At 52.3% G+C, this 27,335-nt stretch overlaps 2 protein-coding genes across 2 annotated transcripts; both read left to right on the top strand.

Annotated features, from left to right (window-relative positions):
* Window positions 1-355: 355 nt before the first annotated feature.
* HCK (HCK proto-oncogene, Src family tyrosine kinase) lies at window positions 356-9,764 on the top strand. The gene is made up of 13 exons (XM_057366015.1): window positions 356-459; window positions 1,844-1,976; window positions 2,361-2,403; window positions 2,654-2,753; window positions 2,902-3,000; window positions 3,136-3,239; window positions 3,650-3,799; window positions 4,111-4,263; window positions 4,571-4,753; window positions 5,167-5,243; window positions 7,570-7,723; window positions 7,937-8,068; window positions 8,633-9,764. The coding sequence occupies exons 2-13, from the start codon at window positions 1,845-1,847 to the stop codon at window positions 8,833-8,835; spliced, it is 1,530 nt and encodes a 509-aa protein (XP_057221998.1). The 5' UTR covers window positions 356-459; window position 1,844; the 3' UTR covers window positions 8,836-9,764.
* A 516-nt stretch (window positions 9,765-10,280) lies between these two features.
* TM9SF4 (transmembrane 9 superfamily member 4) lies at window positions 10,281-26,048 on the top strand. The gene is made up of 18 exons (XM_057366011.1): window positions 10,281-10,385; window positions 15,341-15,454; window positions 16,938-17,037; window positions 17,390-17,558; window positions 17,639-17,768; window positions 18,171-18,294; window positions 19,104-19,222; window positions 19,335-19,446; window positions 19,879-19,949; window positions 20,377-20,509; window positions 21,014-21,095; window positions 21,187-21,262; window positions 21,612-21,695; window positions 21,878-22,053; window positions 22,389-22,452; window positions 22,988-23,107; window positions 23,621-23,710; window positions 24,037-26,048. Exons 1-18 carry the CDS (start codon window positions 10,296-10,298, stop codon window positions 24,184-24,186), a joined length of 2,004 nt encoding a protein of 667 aa, XP_057221994.1. The 5' UTR covers window positions 10,281-10,295; the 3' UTR covers window positions 24,187-26,048.
* The last annotated feature ends 1,287 nt before the right edge of the window (window positions 26,049-27,335 follow it).

Here is a 27,335-nt window from a genome sequence, read left to right as displayed (position 1 = left end):
TTTATCTCCTTCCTGGGGACACAGACCCCGGCTGATGCCAAGTCCTGTGCTCCCCTCGTGTCCCACTCCGCCCTCCATGGCCCTGCACCAGGTGAGGAAACATCCCGGGGGCTGCTCTGGGGTGCGGGACCCAAACGCGCCCGGTGTCCCGGGCGTAGCGGGGGGGACAGAAGGGCTCTGGCACCCGTCAGGGGGCCCCTAAGGGCAGTGGGGTCAWGCAGGGTTGGAATGTCCTTGCGGGTGCCCGTGCAGTGTGTGAGGCGATGGTCTCCGCTCCCCGCTCCGGCCGCGCCCGCCCCGTCCGAGTCGGAGGCGGGGCCGTACCGGGAGGGCGTGGCCGWACCGGGCAGGCGGCGGGAGCGAACCGGGCAGAGCGGAGCGGCGGCGGCAGCTTGGGCTCCGGGACGGGGACTGGGAGTGGGACCGGCGACGGAGACGTGTCCCAGGACGGCGGCGGAGGTGAGAGCTCCGGGAGCGGAGCCCCGAGGGAGGCGGGGGAGCCCCACAGCCGGTCCCGGGCAGCCCAGCGGGTCCGACCCCGCGCCGGTCGCGCTCAGAGCGGCAGACCCTGGATGACCGGGATGGGGCGGCGGCCGGGAATCCCACGGGTCCCGGTGCAGCGCCGGTTGGGCACGGTGTAGCCCGACGAGGGGTCCCTGCCGGTGGCTTTGCAGGGGCTGTAGGGGACCGAGGGCATGGGGCAGCAAGGGCCGGGGGCTGCGAGCAGCCGTRCTCTGGGAGCGATGGGCACCCCCATCCGACCTGGKCCTCATGAGTGGGGACACCGAATGRGCCCTGGGACATGGCTCTCCAGGGTGGGACACATCAGGAATGCCAGCTATGCCACAGGAGCCAGTGGGAATGACCCTTGGACCGTCAAGGATGTTTGTGCTTTGTAGGGCTGGATGCCCTGAGCCGGTGTGGGACAAGGCACAAGTACCTGTCGTGGTGATGGGTGGGCCGTCTGAGTTTAAGCTGGGAACCATCTGGGTTTCCCAGCACGGATCCAGCACGGTCCTGAGCCTGTGTGCAGGGTGTCCCCAGTGAGGGGGATGAGCTGTTGTGGCTGTCACTGCTGCTCCTGCTCTGCCCTTGGCTTTGGCACACAGGGAATGACAAGGAGTGCCCATGGTGTGTTGCAGAGGTGACAGCGATGTCCCTCGAGAGCTGTGCTGTGCACATCAAGGGCTCAGCCTTGAGCTTCCTCCTTCTCTGTCACCACCAGCATCTTCTCCTTTTTCTGCGCCCAGGTCTCCCTGGCCAAGGGAAGTACATTTGCAAGGGGTTTCCTACTCTTGCTGCTTCTTGCAGCATTTTTTCCCACCGAGTTTCTTCTTGGGGAGCTAAAGAAAGCTGAGCATTTGCCTTTGCCCTGGACTGGCTGTTTGGGGCAGTTCCCACCCAGCAGAGAGCAGGGGGGGACCACAGGCACTGGGGTGCTGTTGGGGGCCCCTGAGCTGCAGGGAAGCCCAACATGATGAGGGTCCCTCCTTGCACAAGATGCCGAGTGTGGCTCTTTGCTGCCATGGTGCCCAGTGCCTTCACCGTGTCCTGGATCAGGGAAGGGCTGGGAAGCTGCTCCATAGCAGCTGCTGTCATCTGCCCAAAATTCACCTCCTGTAACATCTCCTGGAGATCTCTTTTCCTCTCTAGCATGTCACTGGRCTCCCCAGCACCCTGAAGCTGTGGTGGGGAGCAAAGCTTTCTCTGCCACAGCAGTGCAGCCAGCTGGGCACTGGGGCCCCATGCCGGGTGGGAACTGCTGGGAATGGGGCTGGAGTGGGGCTGGAGCGAGGCTTTCACCTCTGTTGCAATTGTCTCACTTCCCCTTCCTTGGCTGCAGCATGGGTTGCGTGAGGTCGAAGGAAGCTGAAGTCCAAGAGAAGACGATAAAAACTGATCCTGACCCTGACCCTGGCCCCTGCAGTGTCCAGCAGGGCCACTATGTGAGGGACCCTACAGCCACCAACAGGAGGGTGAGTGGGAGCTGCTGAGTGATCAGCGGGCTCAGGGGGCTCAGCCCCTCTCCTCAACAGTGCTACCAGCACTGAGAGTGGGGCCAGCTGTGGGTCCTGCAAGTACCAGACACTGGACAGGAGCTTCAACTTGGCTGTGGGGTGGGAGCCCAGGACAAAGCACAGAGTGGATTGGATGGGAATCCAGGAGAAAACGAGAGAAAAAGGAAAGTGTTGGGACAGGATGGAGGTGTTGGTGTTGGGTGGGTTGCTGTGTCAGGGGGGGCTGATGCTGCCCCTCGGGTGCCCTCCTGCCCCTGCCACTGCTGTTGGGGCCAAGATCCCCGTGGGAAATGGGTTTCTGCCACCTGTRATGTCACTCTGTGGTTTTGTCCCATTTTGTAGAACAATGATGTCCCCAGCATGGCTGTGCCCCTGCCCGAGGATGGTAGGTACAAGGGAGCTGCGAGTGGGTGCAGGGGGCGGGGCACGTGGGGGCAGTGGATCCTCTCTGACCTGGGGAGAATCCTGCCAGTCCTGATGGGATGGGAGCTCTGGGCTCCCSTGAAGGCAGATGTGACACAATGAAGATGGAGATGCTGGGTACGCTGGGGGTCCTGGCCAGTGCTCATGGCAGGAGTGGGGTCCTCCTCCATCCCAGCATGGGGAGGCGTGCCCAGGGAGCTCCCTCATTGCAGGCTCGGGGGACAGTGTGGTGCTGGCACTTTACGACTAYGAGGCCATGAATGTTGGGGACCTCAGCTTCCAGAAAGGGGAGCGAATGAAGGTCCTGGAGAAGTAAGTGCTGCTGGCAGATCCCTGTCCAGGGTCTCCTGATGGCTTGCATAGCCCTGTCAGTGTTTTTTTTCTGGAATTTGCCCCTGGAGGAGCTGGTGGTGCCCAGTGCCAGGTGTCATGAGCCAACCCAATGMCATTTCTGTTTCAGCTCAGGGGAGTGGTGGCAAGCACGGTCACTGGTGACGGGATGTGAAGGCTTCATCCCCAGCAACTACGTTGCCCGAGTCAACTCGCTGGAGACAGAGGAGTGAGTCCATTCCTCTGTGTCAGATCCCAGTCCCACGCTGTCCCACACTTCCCCACTGCCACYGTCCCCACTCCTCTCACTGTCCCCAGCCCTGCCCCACACCAGCATTCCTTGGCTCCTTTGGTTCTGCTGCAGGTGGTTTTTCAAGGACATCAGCCGGAAGGACGCAGAGCGGCAGCTCCTTGGTCCCGGGAACATGATCGGGTCCTTCATGATAAGGGACAGCGAGACGACAAAAGGTGTGGAAGGGTGTCCACAGCACAGTGGTGGGGAACAGCTGCCCAAGAGCCTTCCCTCATCCACCTCTGCCTGGAAGAACAGCTCCCTCCCCAGCTCAGGGGTGCTGTTGTGCTGCAGGCAGGGACTGGGAGGCCCATGCTCTCCTGCAAGTGTCCCTGCAAGAGCCCATGGTGCTGCCACATCTCTGAGCTCTGTGCCAGGGACAGGGGATGTGCCCTTTGAGGCTGCTTTAGGTGTTTGGGGTGCAGGCAGAGCTGGCCTGGGGCCAAAGGGCTGGTGGCAGCACCCAGTGGGATGGGGGCTGGTGGCTCTGCTGGGCAATGGCTCAGTGCATGCCAGGGGCAGGACATGACGGGGTAAAAGGCGAATGTGTTCCTGTGGGAGCTGCCAGCTCACCCCTCTTGCCCAGGCTCTTACTCGCTGTCGGTGCGGGACGGGGACGAGCTGCGGGGCGGTGCAGTGAAGCATTACAAGATCCGGACTCTGGACAGCGGCGGCTTCTACATCTCCCCGCGCAACAACTTCAACACTCTGCAGGAGCTGGTCCAGTACTACAAGGGTGAGCCCTGGGGTGCCTGGCCCCCATTCCTGAATGGGGCTTTGTCCCTGAGCCAAGCAGACAGCCGGAGGTGTGCAGAGGCTGCGGGGCTCCCATCACTGCTGGGCTCCTGCTGTGGCTCCAGCTGTGATGTGCAGCAACTTCCAGACCACAGCAACTTCCAGACCTTCCGCTGGTGCCGTGGCTGGCCTGTGGGCTGTCGCAGCTGTGGTGTTGGTGTCCCTCAATACCCACTGTGCCCAGGGCTCCACCTCGAGGCACAGTATGGTTGGTGAGATGGGCTGGCTGACGGCCCTGGACGCTCCCCTCAGGTCAGAGCGACGGGCTGTGCCAGAAGCTCACCTACCCCTGCCGTGTTCCCAAACCACAGAAGCCCTGGGAGAAGGATGCCTGGGAGATCCCTCGSGAGTCACTGAGGCTGGAGAGGAAGCTGGGAGCTGGACAGTTTGGAGAAGTGTGGATGGGTGAGAGTGAGGGGGAGACAGCTGRGAGGATGGTGAAGGTGATGGTGAAGGAAAAAGGGTGAGGGATGGGAGAAGAGGTGGAGTGATGGTGGGGTGGAAAAGGAGCAGCCTGTGRGGAGGAGCAGGGACCATGGAGGTGGCCCTGCCTTAATGCAGGGGCTGGGTGGGACTGGGCAGATGGGGACAGCCCTGGGCTGTGTGYGGTCTCCAGCCTTCATGCAGCAGCTCTGTCTGCAGGACTGGGGTTCGGCTGCAAACCCCAGTGCTCCCAGAGCAGCCTGGGAATGGTCTGTTGTGCCACCCCCAGCTACCTACAACAAGCACACCAARGTGGCAGTGAAGACGATGAAGCCGGGCAGCATGTCCGTGGAAGCCTTCCTGGAGGAGGCGAATCTGATGAAGACTCTGCAGCACGACAAGCTGGTCAAGCTGCACGCAGTGGTCACCAGGGAGGARCCCATCTTCATCATCACTGAATTCATGGAGAAAGGTGCCACTGTCATCCCTTATTAGTGGCTGTGGGTCAGACCAAGCGGTAGCACCCAGGTGCCCTGGGATGGTGCAGGATCAACCCCTTCTACATCCCCAGGCTCGGCTATGGGCTCTGCACCAGTTCCCAGGACTCTGGGAGCAGTTCTGGCTCYTGCCACAGCATGTCTGAGTGCTTTGGGGCAGGGTGCTGGGAGAGGGGATGTGGTGACAGCACTGGGAGATGARGGACCCCCGAGAAGTACAAGGCAGGAGTGAGCCTGCTGAGGTGCTCCCCCCTCGGCCCAATCCGTCGAAGCAGGATGGGGGCTCAAATGTGTTTCCAGAGTCCCCTTGTCCTGCTTGGGGACTTGGACCCTGTGCCGCTCTGAGGCTGAATCATCACCTGAACCATGCACCTTTCCCTGTCTGCAGGGAGCTTGCTGGATTTCCTGAAGAGTGATGAGGGGAACAAGCTGCTGCTCCCAAAGCTGATTGACTTCTCTGCCCAGGTGAGGAAGGAGCAGACCTTCCCTGGCTCTGAGTTCCCCTTGTCCCCCTGCAAAGCGTGACTGAGCACCCTGGGAACCTAGCTAAGACTTGTGCAGGACCACTTAGAAGTCTGGTCTGAGCAGTGCTGGAGGTGAAGGGAGGTTTTCCTGTGGGCAGCCACTGCCCTCTCACAATCCCCATCCCACTGACCTCTCACGAACAGGGATGTGTGAAAGGGGAAGTGGCAGCTCCTCCCTCACCACGCTGATGTCTGCAGCACTCAGCCAGCCYGCCTGCACCTGAGCAGCGCCCAGCAGAGCTGCACAGAGCCTGGGAGAGGGTTGGCCAGGCTGCTCCTTCTGAGCGGCTGGAAAATCTATGACTCCTAAAGCCGCCATGGTTCCTGCAGCCCTCATGGTCTGCAGGGCTGCTGTGCTTTTTGGAGGAAGCAGGGATGAGGGTTGGAGTTTGTTCCCACAGCTCACATTTGCACAGTCCTTTCTCTGGGACGTGCTGGTGGTGATTGGTGTGGCCCAACCAACCTCAGGGCAAAGTTATCAATTTCTATCCACTGCTGCTGCTGTGACAGTTACCTGCAAACCTTTCCTGCAAAACTTGGCCAAAGCCCCACAAACCCAGTGTGGTCACACATCCACCCATCCCACCCATCCCCAGCCCTGCTTCAGGGCAGTGCCATGGTGGTGTGAAGCTCTGTGGGTTCAACGAGAATCCTGCAGCATGGTCCTGTGTGCTCGCAGTGCCTCACRGATTGAGCCAGGCACAGTTCCCAGTCTTCAGGAGGGAGCGTAGTGGGCTGTGTTGCCCCAGGGGAATGCCTGTGGGAGGGCTGTGGTTCARTAAAGTCACCAGAGGGCTGTCACAGGCAGGGGAAGGCAGCTGGAGAGGCAGRAGGACTCAGTGATAGTTATTTCAGGGATATTTTCAGGAGCTGATTTTGAATACAGTGAATGGGCTGTTAAAYACCTCACCCCTTGTCCAACCACTGAGTCTCCTTGCTGCTTCTCCAGTGCCCCTGGGTGAGAGCTGAACCCAAAGACCCTTTGAGCTGAGCTCAAGTATTTCATAGAGAAACCTGAGAAATAGGAAAGCCAGGATAGGAGCCCAGACCCCATGGGCTTAGACCAGGTAACTGGCTGCTGGAGCCGGCTGTGCTGGGGTCTATGGATCATCTGTGCACTCCTGCACACCATCTGTTCTCAGCAAGCTGGGTCGTGCCAACCCCTGCTCGGCCCACGGCTCCAAGGGGCTGCTCGGAGAAGCATTTGGGAGCAAAGGCTGAAGGGCTGTCATGGACAGGCAGCAGCCTRGCACTTGTGCTGGGGCTGAGTCCCTGCAGGCAGAAATGCATCTGTGTTCATGGAAATGATCCTTCTGCTCTTGCACTGCCTGATTGCTTCTGAATTTAGTGGGGAGAGCTCTGTGAGAGCTGCATCTCACCCAGGGCCAGCTTGTGAGGGTGTGATGGGGATGGGGGATCTCCCCTCTGGCTGCCCCAGTCCCTTTGCATTCTGAATGCTGGTCACATCCAGGCATGGKGTAACAGCACAACTTTGGGGTTTGGTTGTGCACACACCAGGTCATCTCTGCCTAATCAGGGCTGAGAGCTGCGCACACAGCACTGAGTGCAGAGACTTCAGATGACAGAACCGGGGAGGGGGGATTGTCARGGACCATCACAGCCATCCTGCCCCCAGGCAGAACTGACTCTTCAGACACTAGACTGGAAGACCCCACGCATCTTCCCCTGTGCTTTTCTGCACTGGCTAAGGAAGCTCTGGAACRCTGACCCTTGCCTGCAGCAATTACAGTGAGCATTGTGGGTGTATCTGGAGACTGGTCTCACATTTCCCTGAGCAGGGAATGATTTGCCCCTCTCCACATCCTCATGGTTGAAGCAGTTACACCTTGCCCTGCAACACTCACAGACACTCTCTGGTGATCACATAAGCTCCTCAGCTGTCAGTTTTCACAACCTTTCTCACACAGCAGCTTAAAGATGCCATGTTGGGCTGGTCACCYTAAACCCAACCTCTTCTGCAAGGGATTCCCTGCTTGGAAAGCAGAAATGTCACAGGAACCTAAAAGCTCATCTTGCTCTARCTCCTTGCCATAGGCAYGAACACTTTCCACTAGACCAGGTWGCTCCAAGCCCTGTCCAGCCTGACCTTGAACAGCTCCAGGGGTGGGATATCCATCCCCTGCTGTGGTTCMGCCTCCTTTCACCCCTTTCTGAGCGCTGGCAGAAGCAGTTCACTTCCTTGGTGCTGAGAGGGTGCGTGTTATTTCAAGCAGCCTCTTTGCATTTCCCTTGTTCCCCTGTGGCAGATTGCAGAAGGAATGGCCTTTATTGAGAAGAGGAACTACATCCACAGAGACCTGAGAGCCGCCAACATCCTGGTGTCGGCAGTGCTGGTGTGCAAGATTGCAGACTTCGGGCTGGCCAGGGTCATCGAGGACAGCGAGTACACGGCCCGGGAAGGTGCTGGGGGTGAAGGGTTGGGGGGGCTCCCTTAGAGCCACTTGTCACCACGGTGGTCCCAATTGTGTGAGGGACATGCTGGGTACGTGGGCAGAGGGAAGCTCCTCTCATTTGCATCACTTCACTTGTTCCTCTTCTGTTTCCCATATTTCACCACCCATTTCTCAGCACTTGGGGTTGAGCTCGTGTTTCGTGTTGGATCTCTTTGTCCAGGTGCCAAGTTTCCCATTAAATGGACTGCACCGGAAGCCATCAACTATGGATCCTTCACGATAAAATCTGATGTCTGGTCCTTTGGGATCCTCCTGACCGAGATCATTACATATGGACGCATTCCCTACCCAGGTAGGGAGGTGAAATGCCTCCTCTAATCTGGTTCAAAAGACACATTCCACTTTCTGGGCCCCATCCAGGTGACCTGAGCTCCTCCAGCTCCATGGGAAAACCCTGTAAATCCTTATTATTAGGGACCATCCTGTATTTTATATAATTATTACTTTGGTACCTTTTTTCAATTACTCTGTAAATGCTACCACAAATGGACCATGAAGAATCTGGAGTGGCACAAAGGGCTGTTCTGAGGAGCAGCTCTGCTTCCACACTGACCTGTTTTCATTGGAAGCCATGGATCATCACAGCATATGGAAATTTTAATTTATACAGAGTGATTATGAACCCCATCTGACCTGGGATATAAAACTCCAYCCTACAATAACCCAGCATCTCATTTGTCCACATTTCCCTGACCAGGAACAGCAGTTCCCCCTTCCCAGCCCCTCTAACCACTCTTTTTCCTTCCTGGAGACATTGCCCTAAGGATGAGTAGTTTTGGGTTTGGGGTTTTTATGATTTTTAAAGAAATCAGCRATAAACCAGGTGATGTTCACCTGTCCCACCCTGTTTTCCCAGGGATGTCGAGCGTGGAGGTGATCAGGGCGTTGGAGCATGGATACCGGATGCCCCGCACAGATAACTGCCCCGAGGAGCTCTACGATGTCATGATGAGGTGCTGGAAAACCAAACCCGAGGATCGTCCCACCTTTGAGTACATACAAAGTGTTTTGGAGGACTTCTTTACTGCGACAGAGAGCCAGTACCAGCAGCAGCCATAGCGCAGGATGCTCAGGGCAGCAGTGCCAGCTCTTCCCTGTCCCATTTGTGCCCTGCTTCCCCTGCCAGAGTGGCCCAGAAACCACAGCCTTCCCAGCACGGCTGAGCAGGAGGAAGAGCAGGAYGGAGGGAGAAGAGATGTGGCCATACCTTGTGCCTTTCCCAGGAGCCTGAGTACTTGTGGGGAGACTGCTCCAGGAAGCGCTGGCTGGACAGTGGATGCCCAGGCCCCAGAAGGAGGGACAGGGCTCGATCTGCTTTTGCTGCAAAGAAAAAACTCAGATTAGTATATTTTTAATCCTTACGAGACTTTATAACATCGTTCTGCAGAAGTAGGTGCTATAGCSTGCTGGCCTTGGTGAAATGCCGTGCGTGCCTGTGCTCCTCGTGTGATTTGATCCCAGTGGATTCCCACAGAGTATGCTGTAGCACAGCCCGTTGGTTCATCATCAGCACACCATCCCGGGGTCTGGATATCGGGTGTCACAGACACGTGTCCTCCTCCTCTCTCCCTCCTGAGTTTCCTTCCTCGGTATTTTCATGGCACCCCCTGTGTATAGCGCAGGTTTCATGAGGCTGTGCCACAGGGGCAGATGGACACAGACAGTGCTTTTCCAGGCCATCCCTGCATGGATCCCCCTCCACTTGCCTTGGGAGGAACCTCTGGAGAYCAAAGCCATGGCAAAAGAAGCCCTTTCCCTCATGGCCCAACTCACACGCAGGATTTGTCTGCTGGGGCATTTGCAGTGACAACAAAGGACCAGGTGCTCCCTGCACACTTAGTGCTGTTTATTTTATCATTTGATGACAGGTTATTTGAGGAAAAGGAGTAAACAGTATTTTTTTAAGACAGCCCTGTACCTCTTATAGCAGGGAGACTGGGCCTGTGATTATGTTTTCGATACCAACAGGCAAACACCGTCGCTTCTGCTTTGGGATCTGTTTTTTGTTTTTTTTTTGTAATCAATAAAGTATTTATCAATCTTTCCTCTCCTGGCCGTTGCTCCTGCTCCGCAGCCCGAGCAGGGGAGATGCGGATGGGGCAAAGTTGGGGCCCGCAGCGCCCCTCGGAGCGAGGGCTCCAGAGCAGGACGGGAACGCAGCGCCCCCGAGCAGGCCCCGGGGCGCGGACCGCCGGTGTAGAATCGCAAGTACCGGGAGGGTCTGAACGATCCCGGAGCCTCCCGGCCCCACCGCCTCCCGCCCTCCCCAAACATGGCGGCCGCGGCGTCGTGCCCGCCCTCCCTGCACAGGCCGCTGCCCTCAGCAAAGATGGCGGCRCGGGCCGTCCCCTCCCCGGCCGGCTTCGCGGGGCCGCAAACCCGCTGGGGAGCATAGCAGCGACCCCCGCCCCACTCCTCCAGGCAGAAGGGCTGGGATGGTCCGGGGCTAAGCTGTTCCCGGCTCCGCCATCGCGCAGTGCGGCCGCTCGGTGCGGTCCTGCCRGGCCGCCGCGGTCGCCATGGCGATCGGCCCCTCAGCCAACCGCGCGCCGCTTCCGGTGACGTCAGCGCCGACACGTGGATCCAAGATGGCGGCGTCGGCGGCGATGGTGAGTGCGGCGGGGCCCGGCCCGGCCCCGCGTCCCGCCCGCTGCCCTCCGCCCTCCGCCCCGGCACGGGCTTCGGTGCGGCGGCTCCAGGCGGGTTTGCACCGCACTGGGAGGGATGCGGGCCCGGCCTCTGGCTGGGGGAGGCTCCACGGTCCCGCCCGGGGCCTTGCAGCTGTCCCGCGTCTCCCGGCGGTGTCACCGGCGGAGAGCAGAGCTCGGGCCGCCGCTCGGTGCTCAGGGGCCCAGCGGAGCCGAGTGGGTTCCTGCCCCTCCTGCCCTGCGCTTCTTTAGCAAAGTTTGCTCCGTTTCTGCGGTTCGCGGCGTTGTCGGGGCAGGAGGGGCCGGGCGCGGGGCTCGGAGCGGTGTATGTTGTAGGGAGCATCGGCACTTCTTTTTCTCTTCTCTTCCGACGTGTTAGCCTGTGCCCGGTGCAGGTGCCAGGCACAGAACTGTTGCTCTGTGTGTGGTTTTCACAAGCGTTTGGTGGTGATTGTCGGGTCTGGGTTTGAGCAGCTGCTTCACCTTCCCGCATCCCTGTTATTACTACTGAATTATTCCCTGCATCCTCGGAGAACTGAAGGTGTTCCTGGTGGGAATTTATTAAGGTAGGCGAGCATTAGTCCTACCTCACAGAGGAGAAAATGAACTGCTGAGACATGTGTTATCTGCCTTGAAGTCTTGTAGGAGTAAAACGGATTTCCTCCTTGCTTTCCTAGGAGGATATTTCTGTGATGATGCATTGCAGGAGTAGCGGTATGGATAAAGGATGTGTGCTGATACAAAGGTCACTGATGGCTGGAGTGTGAGATGACTCATGGAGAGACTGGGAGGGGATTGGGAGAGCCRAGGTGTTCCTTTAATTTGCTTTAAGCATCTTCATACCCTGCTGGCTTTCCCYCAGGCAGAGAGGAAGGAGTGCTCAGCTGGCTTTGGGAGCTGAGGATGGCCCTACTGGGAATTTCCTCGTGGCTCTCTCTTGTGTGAAGGGCAGAAAGAGCTGCCAGCAGCTTTCCTGGTGTTAAAGGAGCTCTGAAATTAATGTGAATGCAGCACTTGTCTCCTTCCAAAAGGCTCTCAGCGACTTCTCCAGTACAGGGTGAGCAGGCCAGGGATGTAAGATGAGTTTGTCTAGATCATTCCAGATTGGAAAAGCGGATGAATGTCAGGCTGACACCTTGGAGCTGGGAAAGAGCAGGTGCCATTAGTGCTGTTTATGTCCTGTTAATGTGCCTGAGGGTAGAAGGAAGGTTACAGAACTTTGTGACAGAAGTTTGTTGGATTTTTTTTTCCCTCCTACAGAGTAGTGGGTTGTGTCTTGCCTCCCTTTCTGTCACCATATTAAGAAGTTTCAGTAAGTGGAATGGAATAGGAGAGCTGTGTGAATCCATTTGGACAAATGGCTCTGCACAGGTTATTTTCCCTGTTTTTCTTCAAAGCTGTCTTTGAAAGTTTACAGCTCTTGATTATGGCTGTTTGATGTCCCTCCTCTGCCAAAAAGATTCATGATACCCATCATTGTCACTTCCTCCTTCCTTTTCCTCTTTTTGAGCAGATACTGTGTTGTGTTGTTCAGTTTCTATGTGAATTGTGAAACACTTGAGATCTAAATCRGCCCTGGTGCAGCACCAGCCTGATTCAGATGCTTGAAATTGCTGCTGCTTGAGGGTTTCTTCAAATTGTTGGCAGTAACCTGGGCAGGGAAGTCCTGGGTGCACATGGCAAGGCCATAGACCCCCTGGAGCACGTTGGAGCTGTTGCAGAGTGCCCCAGGGAGCAGCTGCTGTTTTCCCTTTCCCTTAAATAAATGCTGGAGTTCAGACTCTGGCAGTAGTAGCTGGCAGGACCATGAACTGTGGGGAAGCACAATTGTGTGGTAATAACTGGATGTTTTAGGGCCTCTTTGTGCTGGGTCAGGCTGGGGTTTAGTGAATAATTCCTCTGTTCTGGCAGTGTGGTTTGTGAAACTTCTGTAAATTCACAGGAAGTGACAACGTTGTTTAAGTCTTTCTGAGTGTTATAAACACTRGAGTTGTTTGCAAATCCCAAATCTAGTGATAATTATCCAGAACTGCCTTGTTGGAGAGTGTGAACTTTCAGTCTGAGGGACAGGAATGGGTGATTGTGCTCCTGCATTTGTGTATTTTATTTAGATTGTGTTCTCCTCAGAAAGGTTCTCTCCACATGTCTGCATTTAGGAAAATRATCAGGCTTAGGCAATCTGAACTATTTTTGCCTATATTCAGCTGGGTTTTCCTCAGTCTGGAGTTGTGCACGTTTGTTGTGCTACTTGTTGCTGCTTTGCATGATTTCCTGGTGCCTCAGATGCAAGACTGTCACCTGAGGGGGTTTTGTGCATGTGTCCTGGAAGGTAAATAACTGGAAAAGGTTGCAAAGGTGTGTGTCCTGTTTGCTGTAAGTCTGGGCCTTGSCAGGGCTCTTTGACAGAACCAAAACAGAGCTTCCTCCTGGAAATTTTGACCTGGCATAGGAGAGAAGTCAGCTTGTGGGCATCCCTCAGGTGAGATGATCACCTGGCCACGCCCATGAGTTACACACATGTTTTGGGTGGTATCTGTGTTGCCATTGCTAAGCTGCTGCTTTATTTGAAGAACATGAACAACATTTGTCAGTACAAGAGCARAGATCCTGATGAGAAAGGCCCCCAGCTTCAGCTTCCCTGTGCTCTGCCAGCTTAAGAACCTGCACGGAGCATTTACTTCATATTTCACTTCCAAAGCTCCCCCACCTGTTGTATAGCAGCATTCCCATTTCTTGCTACCAACTGTTCTTTCCTGGCAAGGAGTTGCTCTCTTGCCTTTCCTGTTGCCTGGTGCTGCCTGAGTCATCATCATTTGTATGCAGAGACAGCCCGATTTCTGCCAAAGTTGTCATCAAAAATTTCATCCTCTGCATGCTCACGTGTCTCCTGTGTGTCTGCTAAAGTTCTCTGCTGGTTTTGTCACCTCTCAGCRTGCTGGGGCAAGGGTGGCACGGGTGTGGTTTTGGTTTTTGAGTAACATTGTGTAGGTCTGTCACTTCAGTGACAAATGACACAAGGATTACAGGTCACTGGCAGCTCTGGAGCGCAGTGTGGTACAAAAGTGCAGGTTCTTTCCAGTGCTTCACCTGCCCAGGAGACCTTTTCCTATTCAGTAGAGAGTCACTGAGCACTCTCTAAAAGACTGGGAAGGCAAAATTTTGTGTGGCACAGAAAACAAGCCCCATGTTGTCTCAAGGCAGATCAGTATTGAAGCCCYGGCAGTTTTAACAAGAGTGCTTCCAAGCTGGGCTTTATGCCTGCTCCAAGTGTTTTTGGCTGTGCTTAGAATAGATCTGAAAATCCCCTTTGTAAGCAATAAAGATCGTAGARTCACAGAATGGTTTGGGTTGGCAGGGTCCTTAAAGCTCATCTTTTTCCTCYCCACTGCCATGGCCGGGGACACCCTTCACTATCCCAGGTTGCTCCAAGCTCCATCCAACCTGGCCTGGAACACCTCTAGGGATGGGGCAGCCACAGYTTCTCTGGGCAGCCTGTGCCAGGGCCTCACCACCCTCACAGGGAAGAATTTCTTCCTAATATCCAATCTAACCCTACTCTCTGTCAGTTTAAAGCCATTCCCCCTTGTCCTGTACTCCATGGTCTTGTAAATAGTCTCTCTCATTTTTTCTTGTAGGCTTCCTTCAGGTACTGGAAGACCACACATACTTGATGATTCAGTATTAACATTTTCTGTAGGTGCCTAGCATTTCCATCTTAAATATATTTTGGAGTTTCAACCCCCTGCCATTTCAGCCTTTTCTTTTTATTCTGCTCAATTCCACTAATCTGGATCCTCTGGTTGGCCCTCGCTGATTTCTGGGCCAAGCATACCTTCCTTGCCTTAGAATAAGACAGGAGGAATGTGATGAAGRAGAAGGGGTGTGGGAGCAATAAACACAGATTTATTTTTTTCCCTCCAGCCTGAGGAAGGATCCCCATGGTAGAGCTGCTGTTTGTCCACACCTGGCCTGTGGAGTGTTCYCTCTGGTGCTGTGTCAGACCAACTGACTGTGCTGAGGACACACAGGGACAGTGGGATTTGGTTTCTTACAGCTGCAGCATTAGCTCAAGAGTTATCCCAAACCAAACTTTGGGTTTTGTGTGGTTTTCCAGTGGTGRCATACACACAGAGAGTTTAGGGGAAGGGGCTGAAGCTGGTAGAGCTGTGAGATTATAGCAGAGCTGATGTCCTAATCCAGACAAGCTGCTGCTGGCTAATACTCTTTAAAGCTTGATTTCCATTTCATAGCCTTCCTGCCCGTGCTTGAGCTGGGTTACCTGAGGTAACAGGAAGGGCTGAGGAGGCAGCAAGATGTTAAAAATGCTTAAATAAAAGGTTAAAGAGTTTGCTGCTGGGGTCTGGGTTCTCTTGGAGCTCCTGTGGAGCTGATTGAACTTTCCAGTCTGACCTGTCACCTACACCCTAAAAAAGGGGTGAAAATTTTTTACTGTGTTACTGATCTGTGTTGTGGCCCAGAGGGGTGAGGAAAGCAGAGTGGAGCAGGAGGGAGTGGTGATGTGAATGTCCCTTTGGGGACACTTACTGGTGTCACACCTGACTCCACATTCAGGGCCCTTTTCTGTAAGACAGGGAGCTCAGATGGGGAGGACCAGAAAAGTCAAGTGATGGCCTGCTTGATGCCCCATGGTGCAGATAAAAATTGCATTTTTCTTGTGGTTGAGCAAAGCTGAAGTTTTTGTAATTGCAGATGAAGAGGCAGAGACCAGAGTGGAAAGTGTCTTGATGAGAGTCACTAAAAAAAGCTCAGAACAACTTTTGTGAATTTAATCTGTTTCACCACCTGACTGCACAGCCTTTCTGATGTCTGGGGTGAACACTTCCAGTGTAGTTGCCCRTTGCTAACATTGTACCAGTGTTTCTGTTATATTTTACTGTTTCTTCTCCTTTTTACAGGAAAGGCTAAGATATATGCTGGGCCTGCTGTTGTTGCTGCACAGCACAGACTCRTTCTATGTACCTGGGGTGGCTCCAATCAACTTCCACCGCAATGATCCTGTAGAAATAAAGGTAGGATGAACTTAGTGCTGTTTGTCCATTTGATTCAGGGGCTTTTGTCTTGTGGTTTTTTCTTTTTTTTTTATATCATAGCAGCTAAGTGGAGCTGGAAAGCCAAATTTGYGGATCCTGCTGCTAAAATTTGGTATTCAGATAATTCCTCTGTTTCACAATGTTCACGTCCCAGTGTGGTTCCTGTTCTTGCCCCTGATCTCTTCTWCCAAATTCCTTCAGTAGTTGCACCAAAGTCCTTAAGATGTTGCTCTGTTTGTCAAAAGGGTCCCTTTCTCACTGTGGCTTTGAAGTGAATTTAATTTCTCCAGCACTATATTGACTCTCAAAATGCTTACCAAGAATGTGCCTGTGGGTAGAAGGTGAATGATGGAATAAGGTCCGACTCAGACCTTCTCAATACCCAGTTTGCTCATGTTATGTCTTCATTACTACCAAAATCCATGAGAAACCCTTCCCAAGTGGAAGTGTTTGTCCTTGAGCCTTGCAGATTTTTCAGCCCAGCCTTACTGAGAGCCATTCCTGTGCAGCATTGCTGATCCTCAACGACAGAGCTGCTGCACCTATGTGTGAGGAAACCAGGCTTTGCTTTCAGACATCAGTGATTTATAGCCCATTTCATTTATTTTTCTAAAGCTGTGGCCTCTGTCTCAGCAAATCCAGCACCCTCGGGGCTGCTGAGGTTGGCTGCTCCCACACGAAGCACAGCACAGTTTTCTCTTTGGCCACAGGCTGCCAGACATAGGCTATTTTTAAGCAAATGAGACTTGCCTGTGGCTACAGTAAGCTTCCCAGAAGAAGAGGGTATTGGAATGGCTGTTCTCAAAGGGATTTCAGGAGCCAAATGTTTCCTCTAATGCTTAGGCAAGTCAGTGTGTTTGCCAGCACTCTTCCAATAAACAAGCTTGGCTGTGTTACAAAACAATTCTGTTTTTCGGAGCAACTGTGGCCTTGGCTGTTGTGGTATGTCTCTGCACTTCCCTTGTACCCTGTGATTTGTGGAAACTCTCCAGGAATGTTTGTGGTTGGTCACCTTGTCTTCCCAGACTCATGGCTCTCTGGCTTTCCTTGCGGAGATTAAAATTGCTGAACTTTTCATAACACTGGAAGCCAGACCTCCAGGTCCACTGGGATATGAATTTTTGTTTGAGGAAATCTTACATGAAATGTGACTCTTGATTATCTTTTGAGCTCTTTGTTGTTTCTAGGACTCCACTGAGACATAAATTTGTGAAACCATGCTTTGTTCTTTGAGTGTTTCTCTATGAATGAAATGCTATTGGAAGTCTCTCAGGAACATCTGTCTCTGTTACTATTTTTAGTGGTAGCAGCAGCAGTAGTAGTAGTAGTAGTAGTAGTATATTCCAGAAGTGAGCTTTATGGAAGGTGTCTTGAAGTAAGCATCAGCTTCTGGATGATGCTGAGAGGACAGGAAATTATCTGGAATTCTTTTCTGGAGATAATCCTTCCATTCTTCGTGCAGGCTGTGAAGCTGACGAGCTCCCGGACACAGCTGCCATACGAGTACTACTCACTGCCCTTCTGCCAGCCCAGCAAGATCACATACAAGGCTGAGAACCTCGGTGTGTACCTGTCAGACAGTGGTGGGGGTGTTTACAGGGGTAAAACCAATTGCAAATGTCACTTCTGCTTAGTTGGGAGAACCTTCTCCCTCTGACTCACTGTGTGCTGGCAGTGTGCAAACAGCAGTGTCCGTGTGTTGGGCAGAGAAAATGCTTTTCCTGAAGCAGAGTAATGTGTAACCTGCTTGATACTTACAACAAAGTAGCTAAACTGCCCTGAAGTCTTGTCCTTGCACCTGAGTTACCAAAGAAGACTTGCTGTGGTCCCTCCAGCTGCACAGTGCCTGGCAGCAGGATCAGCAGCAGGAAACCTGGCATTCTCTAACTCTGCCCATATTTTCCTGTTTTCCAGGTGAGGTTCTTCGAGGGGACCGAATTGTAAATACACCATTCCAGGTTTCCATGAATGTGGAGAAGAAATGTGAGGTTCTGTGCAACTTTCCCAACAAGCCAGTCACTCTGACMGTGGATCAGAGCAAGCTCATCGCTGAGCGCATCAGGGAGGATTACTATGTCCACCTGTGAGTCACCTCGAGTGTGGGCTTGTGTYGGGGGGAATTTGGTGCTGTGGACAAACTTGATCTGAAATCTGTGTTTTCAGCATTGCTGATAACCTCCCWGTGGCAACACGGCTGGAGTTTTATTCCAATCGTGAGGAAGAGGAGAAGAAGAAGGAGAAGGATGTGCAGTTCGAGCATGGATATAGGCTTGGGTTTATGGACGGTAACAAGGTAGAGAATTGAGGTGCTGTGTGAGGGTGCCTGGAGGAGATCTGGGTGTCTGTTAGAGGTCTGCCAGAGAGTATCAGGATTGGGAATGCAACCAAAAGGTTTTATAAAGAGTGTAAATATGAGAGAGGGGTCTCTTGTGGGAAGAAGTGGGTGGGTGCTGAACTGCTGCTACAATAGCCAGGAGTCCTTGCTCTTTTTTATTCACTGTGTAATTTTGGACAGGCTCATGCAGTGGTTTCCCCTCAGCAGAGCAAAGGCACTATTCCCCCTCAGGCTGGCTGATCTCTGGTGTTGGAGTCTTTAGTTTTCCCTCACTGAAGCTGTTTTCTGCAGTTGTTGTTTCTCAGCTTTGTCTCTTCCTCCCRTGGGGTGCTGATGTTTTATTTCATGTCACTGTTTCAGTTCTACCTGCACAACCACCTCTCCTTCATCCTTTACTACCACAGAGAGGATGTGGAAGAGAGCCAGGAGCACACCTACAGGGTGGTGCGCTTTGAGGTGATTCCCCAAAGCATTAAACTGGAAGGTAAGAAACTCCTGGGGAGGGGAGCTAGGGGGAGGAATCTCCTGTAGGGACAAGAATCAGATGCCACTGATGTATTAGGGTGCCAATTGTTGCTTCATCGGGCACAGAAATTACTCTAAATTATAAGAATAATAAACTGGTTTGTTAATTAGGCAATATGAACAATAGAGAGATATCCATRGAAAATCAATTGCTGTAAAAAGATCCGAGTTTGAGGTTTTGGGGTTGGATTTTTYTGCACTGTGTCATCTGGTATGAGGCATGTCTGGCATTTTAGCTCTTGTTGTGGTGCAGAGCTCCCTGACTGGGACACTRTGTGCTAGTCCAGGGACACACAGGATGTTTGGAACTGTTGTAGGGAGACTGAACTTTAAAAATAATGGTAGGGGGAAAACMCTCCTATCTCAGTGAGCCCAGTGTAAAAGGGTGTCTAGAAGGGCAGTTGTTCATGGTGTGGATCAGCCCATGCAGCTCTCTTCTGCCAGAGCAGGCACTGCTGCAGAGGTTTTGTTTCTCAGCATATCATGTGGAATAGAGGTTTTGTTCATGATTTAGATCCTTGGCTTCAGAACCTCTGGATTTTATCCTTCCAGTTAAGCAGAGCCCTGTGCATAGCTTTCCTGACTGTTAATGATGCTCCACTGCTGGTCAGGAGAATAGTTTTGCAAACTGCAGAGCAGGTGAGCAAGGAGCAAGTGCTTCCCCGCAGTAGCTGGAATTACTGCAGCCCAGTGCCCTCAGGGTGATGCTCCRTGGGAGAGGTGGTGTCTGAGGGAAGGGCTGACCATGTGCCATGCTTTCTCTTATAGATTTGAAGGCTGATGAGAAGAGCATGTGCACCCTGCCCGAAGCCACRGGCTCTGCCCCTCAGGAAATAGATCCTACTAAAGAGAACCAGCTGCTCTTCACCTACTCTGTGCATTGGGAGGTGAGGCAGTACTGGRGAGCTGGCTGGCAGTGATGCTCCAAGTGTCTGTCACAGGAGCTGTGGAAGGCATTGGGAATGTGCTTTTGTGAGAAGAACTCTCCTTTTCTTTCAGGAAAGTGATATTAAGTGGGCTTCCCGCTGGGACACATACCTGACCATGAGTGACGTGCAGATCCACTGGTTTTCTATCATTAACTCGGTTGTGGTTGTCTTTTTCCTTTCAGGTGAGTGGATGTGTGGGATGAGGAAGGCTTTACAATTATCTCTGGCTTTACCATTATTAAGCTTGAGCTGCAGGTGGCTTGAGGAGGATGTTGCCATGTGTGAACCTAGTCAGAAGGGGCAGGAAACTAACCTCAGCACTTAAAACCTCCCAGTTCATGCAGTGTCTTGTGGGGTCAGGCGTTTACTAGCCTTTCTCTTGCTGGGGTCATTGAGGGAGTAAACAAACCCACAAGAAAGCCACAATGCCCCATTCCTGCTGGAATACTGCCTTCCCTCTTCCTTGGGTTTTTGTTTCTGTCTTTGCTGATGACCCAAAACCTCCTCTCCCAGAAAGAACAGTATATTGGTGGCAGCCATGTAGTTGCACAGCATGAGAGCAGCACAGCCATGTGTGAGCCTCTGAGCTGAACTCAGTTGGTGCTTGTTTTCAGGGATTCTCAGCATGATCATCATCCGGACGCTGCGGAAAGACATTGCCAACTACAACAAGGAGGATGACATTGTATGTGCTTGTTGCTGGGCTGGGATTGGAGAGGGAGGGAAGCACAGATCAGGAGGGATCTAGTGTGCAAACATGGGTGTATTGTCTCTTCCCTTGCCCCTACTTTGCTTTGAGCCCTGGCCTTGGGAGGGGCAGTTCTATCATGCTGTCATATGCCTTTCTCTGTTGTACAATCACTAAGCAGTTTGGTTGTCTTCAAACGTAAGCAATAATTGCAGACAGCTCTGTAAATGTGTGCCCTGGCACTGCAAATTCGGGCCTCAGCTGTTTTTAGCACAAGATGAACAAAGTTTCTTGATAGAGTGATAAAATTCAACAAAAAAAGCTGGATCCAGGGAAGTTAACCTCATAGGCTTGCTGTGATAGGACCTTAATTTCCACTGGCAAATCACATCTAAATAACCTCCTTTTTCTGTTGTTGCTACAGGAAGATACCATGGAGGAATCTGGTTGGAAACTTGTGCAYGGAGATGTCTTCAGGCCTCCACAGTACCCTATGATCCTCAGCTCTCTCCTGGGCTCTGGAATTCAGCTCTTCTGTATGATCCTGATTGTCATCTGTAAGTGGCACATGTTGCACGGGGTGGCTGTAACATGAATGATGCTTGAGGATGTTTGACTTCAYCCTGTGCTTACCTTAGCTGGAGTGAGGGCCCATAAAGCTGCTTCCTGTTGCAGTCAGCCTGGGCTCAGCACTGCAGAGCTGCTGGATGACATTTCCCAGTTGAAGGCAGTTTTGTGTGATTCTATTTCCTTTGCCAAGCCGTGAGCCATGGCTCATAGCGGGCTGGGAGACGTTTGCACAGGTGTGCCTTGCCTGCTGAGCTGCACCTGCTCCCATCCCTGGGGAAGCTGAAGCTGAAGCATGGTCTGTAGCTGAGATCAAAGCTGTGCCTTCCTCTCTGGCCCATGCTGGAGGTTGTGGATGTGTTATGCTGTGAAGGAAATCAGGCTGTGCAGAGATTCCAGGAGCTGTGGGCTGTGGATGGGACAGGCCCTGTCCTCCAGCTGCTGCAGCACATGGCCCTCAGAGCTGCTGTTCCTTGTCCTGTTTCCCTCTGCAGTTGTTGCTATGCTGGGGATGCTGTCGCCTTCGAGTCGGGGYGCGCTGATGACAACTGCCTGCTTCCTCTTCATGTTCATGGGGTAGGTGCCTCCACGGCTTCCCCCCAGTGCTGTCCTGCCTCTACCCAGCAACAACAGCTCATTTTTGTTCTCCTGGCTTATTTCTGTCCAGGGTTTTTGGTGGATTCTTTGCTGGCCGCTTATACCGGACTCTGAAAGGTCATCGATGGAAGAAGGGAGCTTTTTGTGTGAGTCTTGGTTGTTCTGTGCTGCTTATCAGGTTTGCTGATAGTAAGTTCTGTGGATAAGCACATGGATAAGAACCATGTGTTCGTGGTAGCTGGGCACAGTCTGGCTGTGCTGCACATTTGCTGTGGGTTGAGTCCTTGTAGCTGTACAGAAAAGGCACCACCAGAGCACATACTAGAGCCAAGAGGATTGTCTGAGATCCTCCCCACAGCCCAGCTCTGTGTCCTTATCCTGTAGCAAAAGGGGCACTTTCTCCACGTGTGCCTTGTCCCAGGGATGGACTCATTCCAGAGGAACATCTGGCTGATGAGTCAGGTGCCTTCTCTTACACTGTGGTTCCTTTTGCAGACAGCGACCCTGTACCCGGGTGTGGTCTTCAGCATCTGCTTCATCCTCAACTGCTTCATCTGGGGGAAACACTCCTCTGGTGCGGTAGGTGCCACCCTCAGCCCGAGGCCTGCTGGGTGGGAGGGGGTCACTGGGCTGGGAGGGACTCGTATGGCTTCCAAGACCTTTCCAAGTGAGTAACTGGAGGGTTGGCTTGGCCGATGACATCAGTCCCCAGGGCAGGYGAGCTATCAGCCTCACTTCTGTGGCTCTTGGTGTGATTCCAGGTGCCTTTCCCTACCATGGTGGCCTTGCTGTGCATGTGGTTTGGGATCTCCTTGCCCTTGGTCTACCTGGGTTACTACTTTGGATTTCGCAAGCAGCCGTATGACAATCCTGTACGGACAAATCAGATTCCCAGGCAGATCCCGGAGCAGAGGTGGTATATGAACAAATTTGTGGGGTGAGTGATGAGTGTCTGGGAAATACGGTGAGTTAAGTCCCTTCCCCTCAGTCCCCTTGGGTTGCTAAGTGTCACTTTCTGTGGCTCTCTGGACATGGACAGATGGCAGATGGGGTTCCTTGAGACAACACTGATAATTTGGACGTGGTATGAGGAGTGCTTGTAGCAGTAGTACGTCGTGCTGAACAGTCGGAGCAACTGTGTCACTGCCTGTGAAATTCAGTAATCTGGATATGTAGAGCCTTTGCTTGGAGTGTTCTTTGTRGTTTACAAAGGTTTTTTAATGTCCAGGCAGTTTTATTGTGCTGCTTATGGTTTTACTTTCTRCTCTGTAGGATCCTCATGGCTGGTATTCTGCCTTTCGGAGCCATGTTCATCGAACTGTTCTTCATTTTCAGTGTAAGCATGTAATCCACTCTCCTCCTCAATAAGATTCCTCTCATGCCAAAGCTTTTGAAAGGGAGGGGGCTTTCACAGGAGCAGTCTCCTATTCCTTTATTCTCTGAAGGGGTAGTGGTTTTCTTCCAGGCCATTCAGTAGTTTCCAGAGAAAGCTGTGGGACACTCTGGGTGATTTGAAGAATTGTGGTAAAGGTGAAATTTACTGTAACATTATATCGAGGAGAGGTCTTGTTCTTGAGACAGTCACTGTTTCAGCTGCTGCCCATTTTTCATCTTGTATGGATGGGGAAGCATTTGCTATTCCATTGCTTGGGAGATGCAGGGGAATGAACAAATTACCTCAGAGCTGTCCCTGTGCACCTTTTTGCAACCTGAATCCTCTGACATTGTGAAATGCATTAGATCTGTGGTTTCATCTAGGTGAGGCTGAGGGGCTCCTCATTTTCCCTTGKTTGGCTGCCAGAAGTTAGTCCCACATTCAGTGATTGATTACAGTAGYGTGGAAACAAATTCCTGCTGTGTCTTTGTTTCAGGCAATCTGGGAGAACCAGTTCTATTACCTTTTTGGCTTCCTCTTCCTGGTGTTTATAATTCTGGTGGTATCCTGCTCCCAGATCAGCATTGTCATGGTGTATTTCCAGCTCTGTGCTGAGGTGAGATTTCCATGTTTGTAGTTTGGGTAGCTCAGGGTACTTGCTCCTTGAAAAGCACAGGCTCCTTTATTGCTGCTGCTCAGCAAAGATTAGTGTGGCCCRGCTTCACAGTGTGATTGTACCCAATGTCTCTTCACTCCAAGGGGAATTAAAGCTCCTTGATTATCTGTTAGGCTGGGAACTCTGGTTTTGTACCAGGAATTCTGCTGGGCGCAGGGTGTTTTGAGCTGTTGCCAAACTGTTCCGTTCCATCCACTACAAAACAAAATTCAGGGCCAGAGGTGAGCCATGTCCTTGGGCTTGTCCTTGACCTGGCTTTGCTTCACTGTCAACTTCACATCTCTTGGTTTGGAAACACTTCTGTGATAAAAAAGGCCCCCAGCCCCAAATGGTGGATTTCCTTTGGAGGAAGATGGGTGTTGTTCTCCCTTGTCCTGGAATGGTCACAGSTTCCCTGAGGCAGTGCCTGGGGGAAGAAAGCCTGTGGGATAATGARGCTCTTTATCCTGTCAGGATTACCGCTGGTGGTGGAGGACCTTCCTGGTGTCTGGAGGATCTGCCTTCTACGTGCTGATCTATGCTGTCTTCTACTTTGTGAACAAGGTATTCCTCCTGGGTGAAAGTGCCATGGTTTTGGAGGTGACTGTGGGATTTTGGAAAGGAAACGCTGGGCCTGCCAAGTCCCAGTCTGCCCCATGCCAGCCCAAGGCAGTGCTGACAGCCCTTGTAGACAGGAGAGAAAGGTTGTAGGTGCCCCAGGACCTGTGCAGAGCAGCATTCTCTGACCCCACCTCAAAGGCAATCTCCCTTCAGCTGGACAAAAATGAAAGTTTTCCTCCCTTTGCCAAAGCTCTCCTTGCAGAGGGCACTGGTTGATTTGTCACCTCTGTATGTTACTTTGCTGATTTTTTCCYCCTCTTCTGTTTTAGCTGGATATTGTTGAGTTCATTCCCTCCTTACTGTACTTTGGCTACACTGCCCTCATGGTCCTGTCCTTCTGGCTCCTCACGGGCACCATTGGCTTCTACGCAGCCTACATGTTTGTGCGGAAGATCTACGCTGCTGTGAAAATCGACTGAAGCTGGAACCCCCCCCAGCAGGAATCAGACATCTCTGAATGCGTGTCCTYCCAGGAGGGACAGGGACATCTTCTCCCAACTCTTTTTAAGGAAACAAAAATCCAGTGGGAGAGTGGCAAGAGAAATAATTAACTCCTCGATTTGGAATGTAACTTTGGCACAGTGTACATGGATTCTGGGCTACTTCTGCGGGGAAAAGGGGTCTGTAGATACCTTACATTTTAACTTTATTATCYTGTTCCATATTTGAGGGAGTTTTTTAGCAGAGAAATATCCCTCTGTATAAGTAAACCCCCTTTTTTGCTAATTCATCCTTTTTTTTATGTTGATGATGAATGGATTTGAGACAGCAGTGGAAACACTTGTGAAAACGTTTTCTTCCAGCCCCTGGGGTGCTCTAGGATTCAGGGAGACTCTTCAGACGAGAATCAGACTGGGTTTTTCTCCTGCCTTTGTGTCTGCACAGAAGAGGGAGCTTGACTGGCAGAATAACCAGAGCCTAAAGGCTCACCCAGCGGGAGTCCAGCGTGCTCTGATCACCGAAGTCCCGGCTTCGGCTTGTTTACAATTTGCTGGAGGTGCCATTCAGAGCCTGGGAAGTGCAATTTCACCCTGAGAGAGCTTGAGAACTGCAACCCTCGGCATCGCTTCTCCCTCCCTCCAGCTTCGGACAGCACAGGCCGCTGCGGGAGGGTGGGATTGCCTCTTCTTCAGAAGGCAGGACACMATGTCCTGGTGGAAGTGACGTGGTTGTGCTGGAATACAGGACTGGAAGGACACGTGAGGTAACTACAAGGGTTTGTTGTGTCAGTAGCTCTGCTCCAGRCGTGTGAGGAAACAGGACAGGCTCCTTCCTGGGAATGCCGCTGGGATCCTGCAGAGCCTGCCGGGGACGCTGTGATGCCGTGGCATTAGTGCCAAGTGATGTGAGGCAGTGTTGGGCCCGAGCTGCCTGAGAGCTGTGCGGGCCGTGCTGAAGGGGCTGGCACAGGAGGGTGGCCCCATGAGCTGGGAGCGGGGCTCTCTTGMCACTGTCCCCTGTGTTCTGGCTGCCCTTGCTGCTCTCTGCTCCTCCTCTGAAATTCTCTACCTCCAGGGAACAGGAAAAGTGTACACCCCATAGCTGTATTTTGTTCTCTACAAGAAACAGTCCAAGCTCTTCAGGACAGCTGACACAGGCTCTTTTCCCATGGCTTGATGCCTGAACTGGCCTGTGGGAAAGTCTTTAAAAAGAGGTTGAAGTTGGGTTGTGATTTCTTTTTTAATTTTGGTCACTTCAGTGTTTATCAAGAAAAAGGTTCCACACTGCAGTGAAGGCTCCTCCATCCCCAGACTCACTGGATTCAGTCAGGACTACAGAGAAGAGGATTTTTTAGTGAGATCTATGAAAATTTTTCTTGCAGTAAGGTCTTCCAATGACCAGCTGCCACAGGTCACATCATTACAGCCCAGAACTGTCCAAAGCYCTCRCTGCTTGCAGGGAGGGCTTTGGGGYCTTTTTTAACCCAAATTGCCATAAGTTTCCATGCAAGAGCCTGTATCCCTTCCCATCAACCTTGCCCATCATGCCAAAGTCTAATCAATCAGCAGGAATCATGGATGAAAAAAGGAAGCCAGGGATGCGTGAGCCAGCTGTGCTGTGGAGTCCTATGTCAGTTCTGATTTGAGGTCCCTCTCTGAGATTTTGGTTGATCTTTTTTTTCTTTCCTTTTTTTTTCTTCTGCCCCTGCCCCAGTGGAGAGGCTCAGCCAGCATTGATTTCTCTCCCTTCCCTGAAGTGTTTTCTCTGTATYCTTTGTAATTTTTAATTAATGTATGTATTCTTTGTGTCCTATTGTAAATAAATCTGCCATTGTCCTGTTGTTCTGCTCTCTTGGGTTATCCTAAGCCACTTCTGGAGAATTTCTTTTTGTAATGCTTAGCCTGCTCAACACCCATGTGGTCTGTGATGTGTGGCTTCAGCCAGAAGCAGAGCTTGGAATACTCTGATTTTCTTTGTAATATTTTTTTCTCCTGGTAAACTAAGTTTCTCCCAGTGTGGCATGTCCTGAATGCTGCCATATATTGTAATTATGGCACCAGTTGAGGTGTTTGGATCTGCTGATGCTGTGCTGCATGGTAAGATTRCTTGAGCACCTTGTYTCTTGTGTGAGATACGTCATTTGAYGTGGGACGCTGATGGGCAGAGCAGCAGAACTGTTGGGCAGTGTTGTGCAGATACACAGTGCTTTAGAGCAGCAGAGGGGAGAGGACAGCTCGGAAKGGAGCTGCCATTCCGTCCTCCAAGCAGGACTTGGAAGAGTGCTGAGGATGCCAAACCTTCAGCTTCCAGCTCCATGGCTTCCCAGAGCTTGTGTGTTTCTGTTGGGGGGTGTATAGCAGGAGATCAGTGGGCATCTGCAGGAATGCTGACTGGGGAGGGAAAGGGAATTCCCTTTTCCTGAGACGTTTTGCACAGGAGAGAATGGATGTGATTCCCCAGGTTATGGGGCCCAGTGTCTGGGGCTGCTGAATGGCTGTGAGTGAGACCAGAGCTGGCAAATACTTGAATCAAAACTCAGAAATCATCAGAATCGTCCCTTCTTCCTTTAAAAAGGCAAAGGAAGCTTCAGCTCCACCACCAGGACAATCTGTGCAGAACTTCATTTCTCTTTTCTTGGCAGATRAGTGTATTCATGTCCTGTCATAGCTTCCAGCTTCAGAGGGAAGCTGCTGAGGAAAGGGCATGTTTTAATGGTGGCTGAATTAGGAATGAAAACTAGGACTGAAAAGTARACCATTCTTAGAAGAGCACTGACACTGATCATGGCTGTCAGCTTTTAATCCATGTTCTTAAGGAGAATCCCAAGAGGGCAGCGTGTGCTTTGCCCTGTTTCATCTCCAAATGCAGCTGGAGCTTGCAGCCAGTTGTAGCTTCAGCTGCGGTTTGGTGCTGGTTCTCCTGCCTGGGGGGAGCAGAGCATGTCAGGGTTATTTGGGAGGGGGAGTGGGCTGGGCTTGTCTGAAATGCTACCACATGGGCTGGAAATTTTACTGGAACCAAGCGACCAGAACTTTCTGGCTAGCAAATGTTATTATCCTTGACAGGGGATAATGGTGTCTGCTGTGGCTGCCTCCCTAGTGGGGTGCTGGATCTTTTTCTTGTGGGT

Source organism: Malurus melanocephalus, unplaced genomic scaffold (genome assembly GCF_030028575.1).
Source record: "Malurus melanocephalus ecotype Western Australia unplaced genomic scaffold, MMel_1.1 scaffold_59, whole genome shotgun sequence".
Taxonomy (NCBI): Eukaryota; Metazoa; Chordata; class Aves; order Passeriformes; family Maluridae; genus Malurus; species Malurus melanocephalus.
Note: the sequence above shows the minus strand (reverse complement) of the source record. Positions and strands in the feature narration are given on the sequence as shown.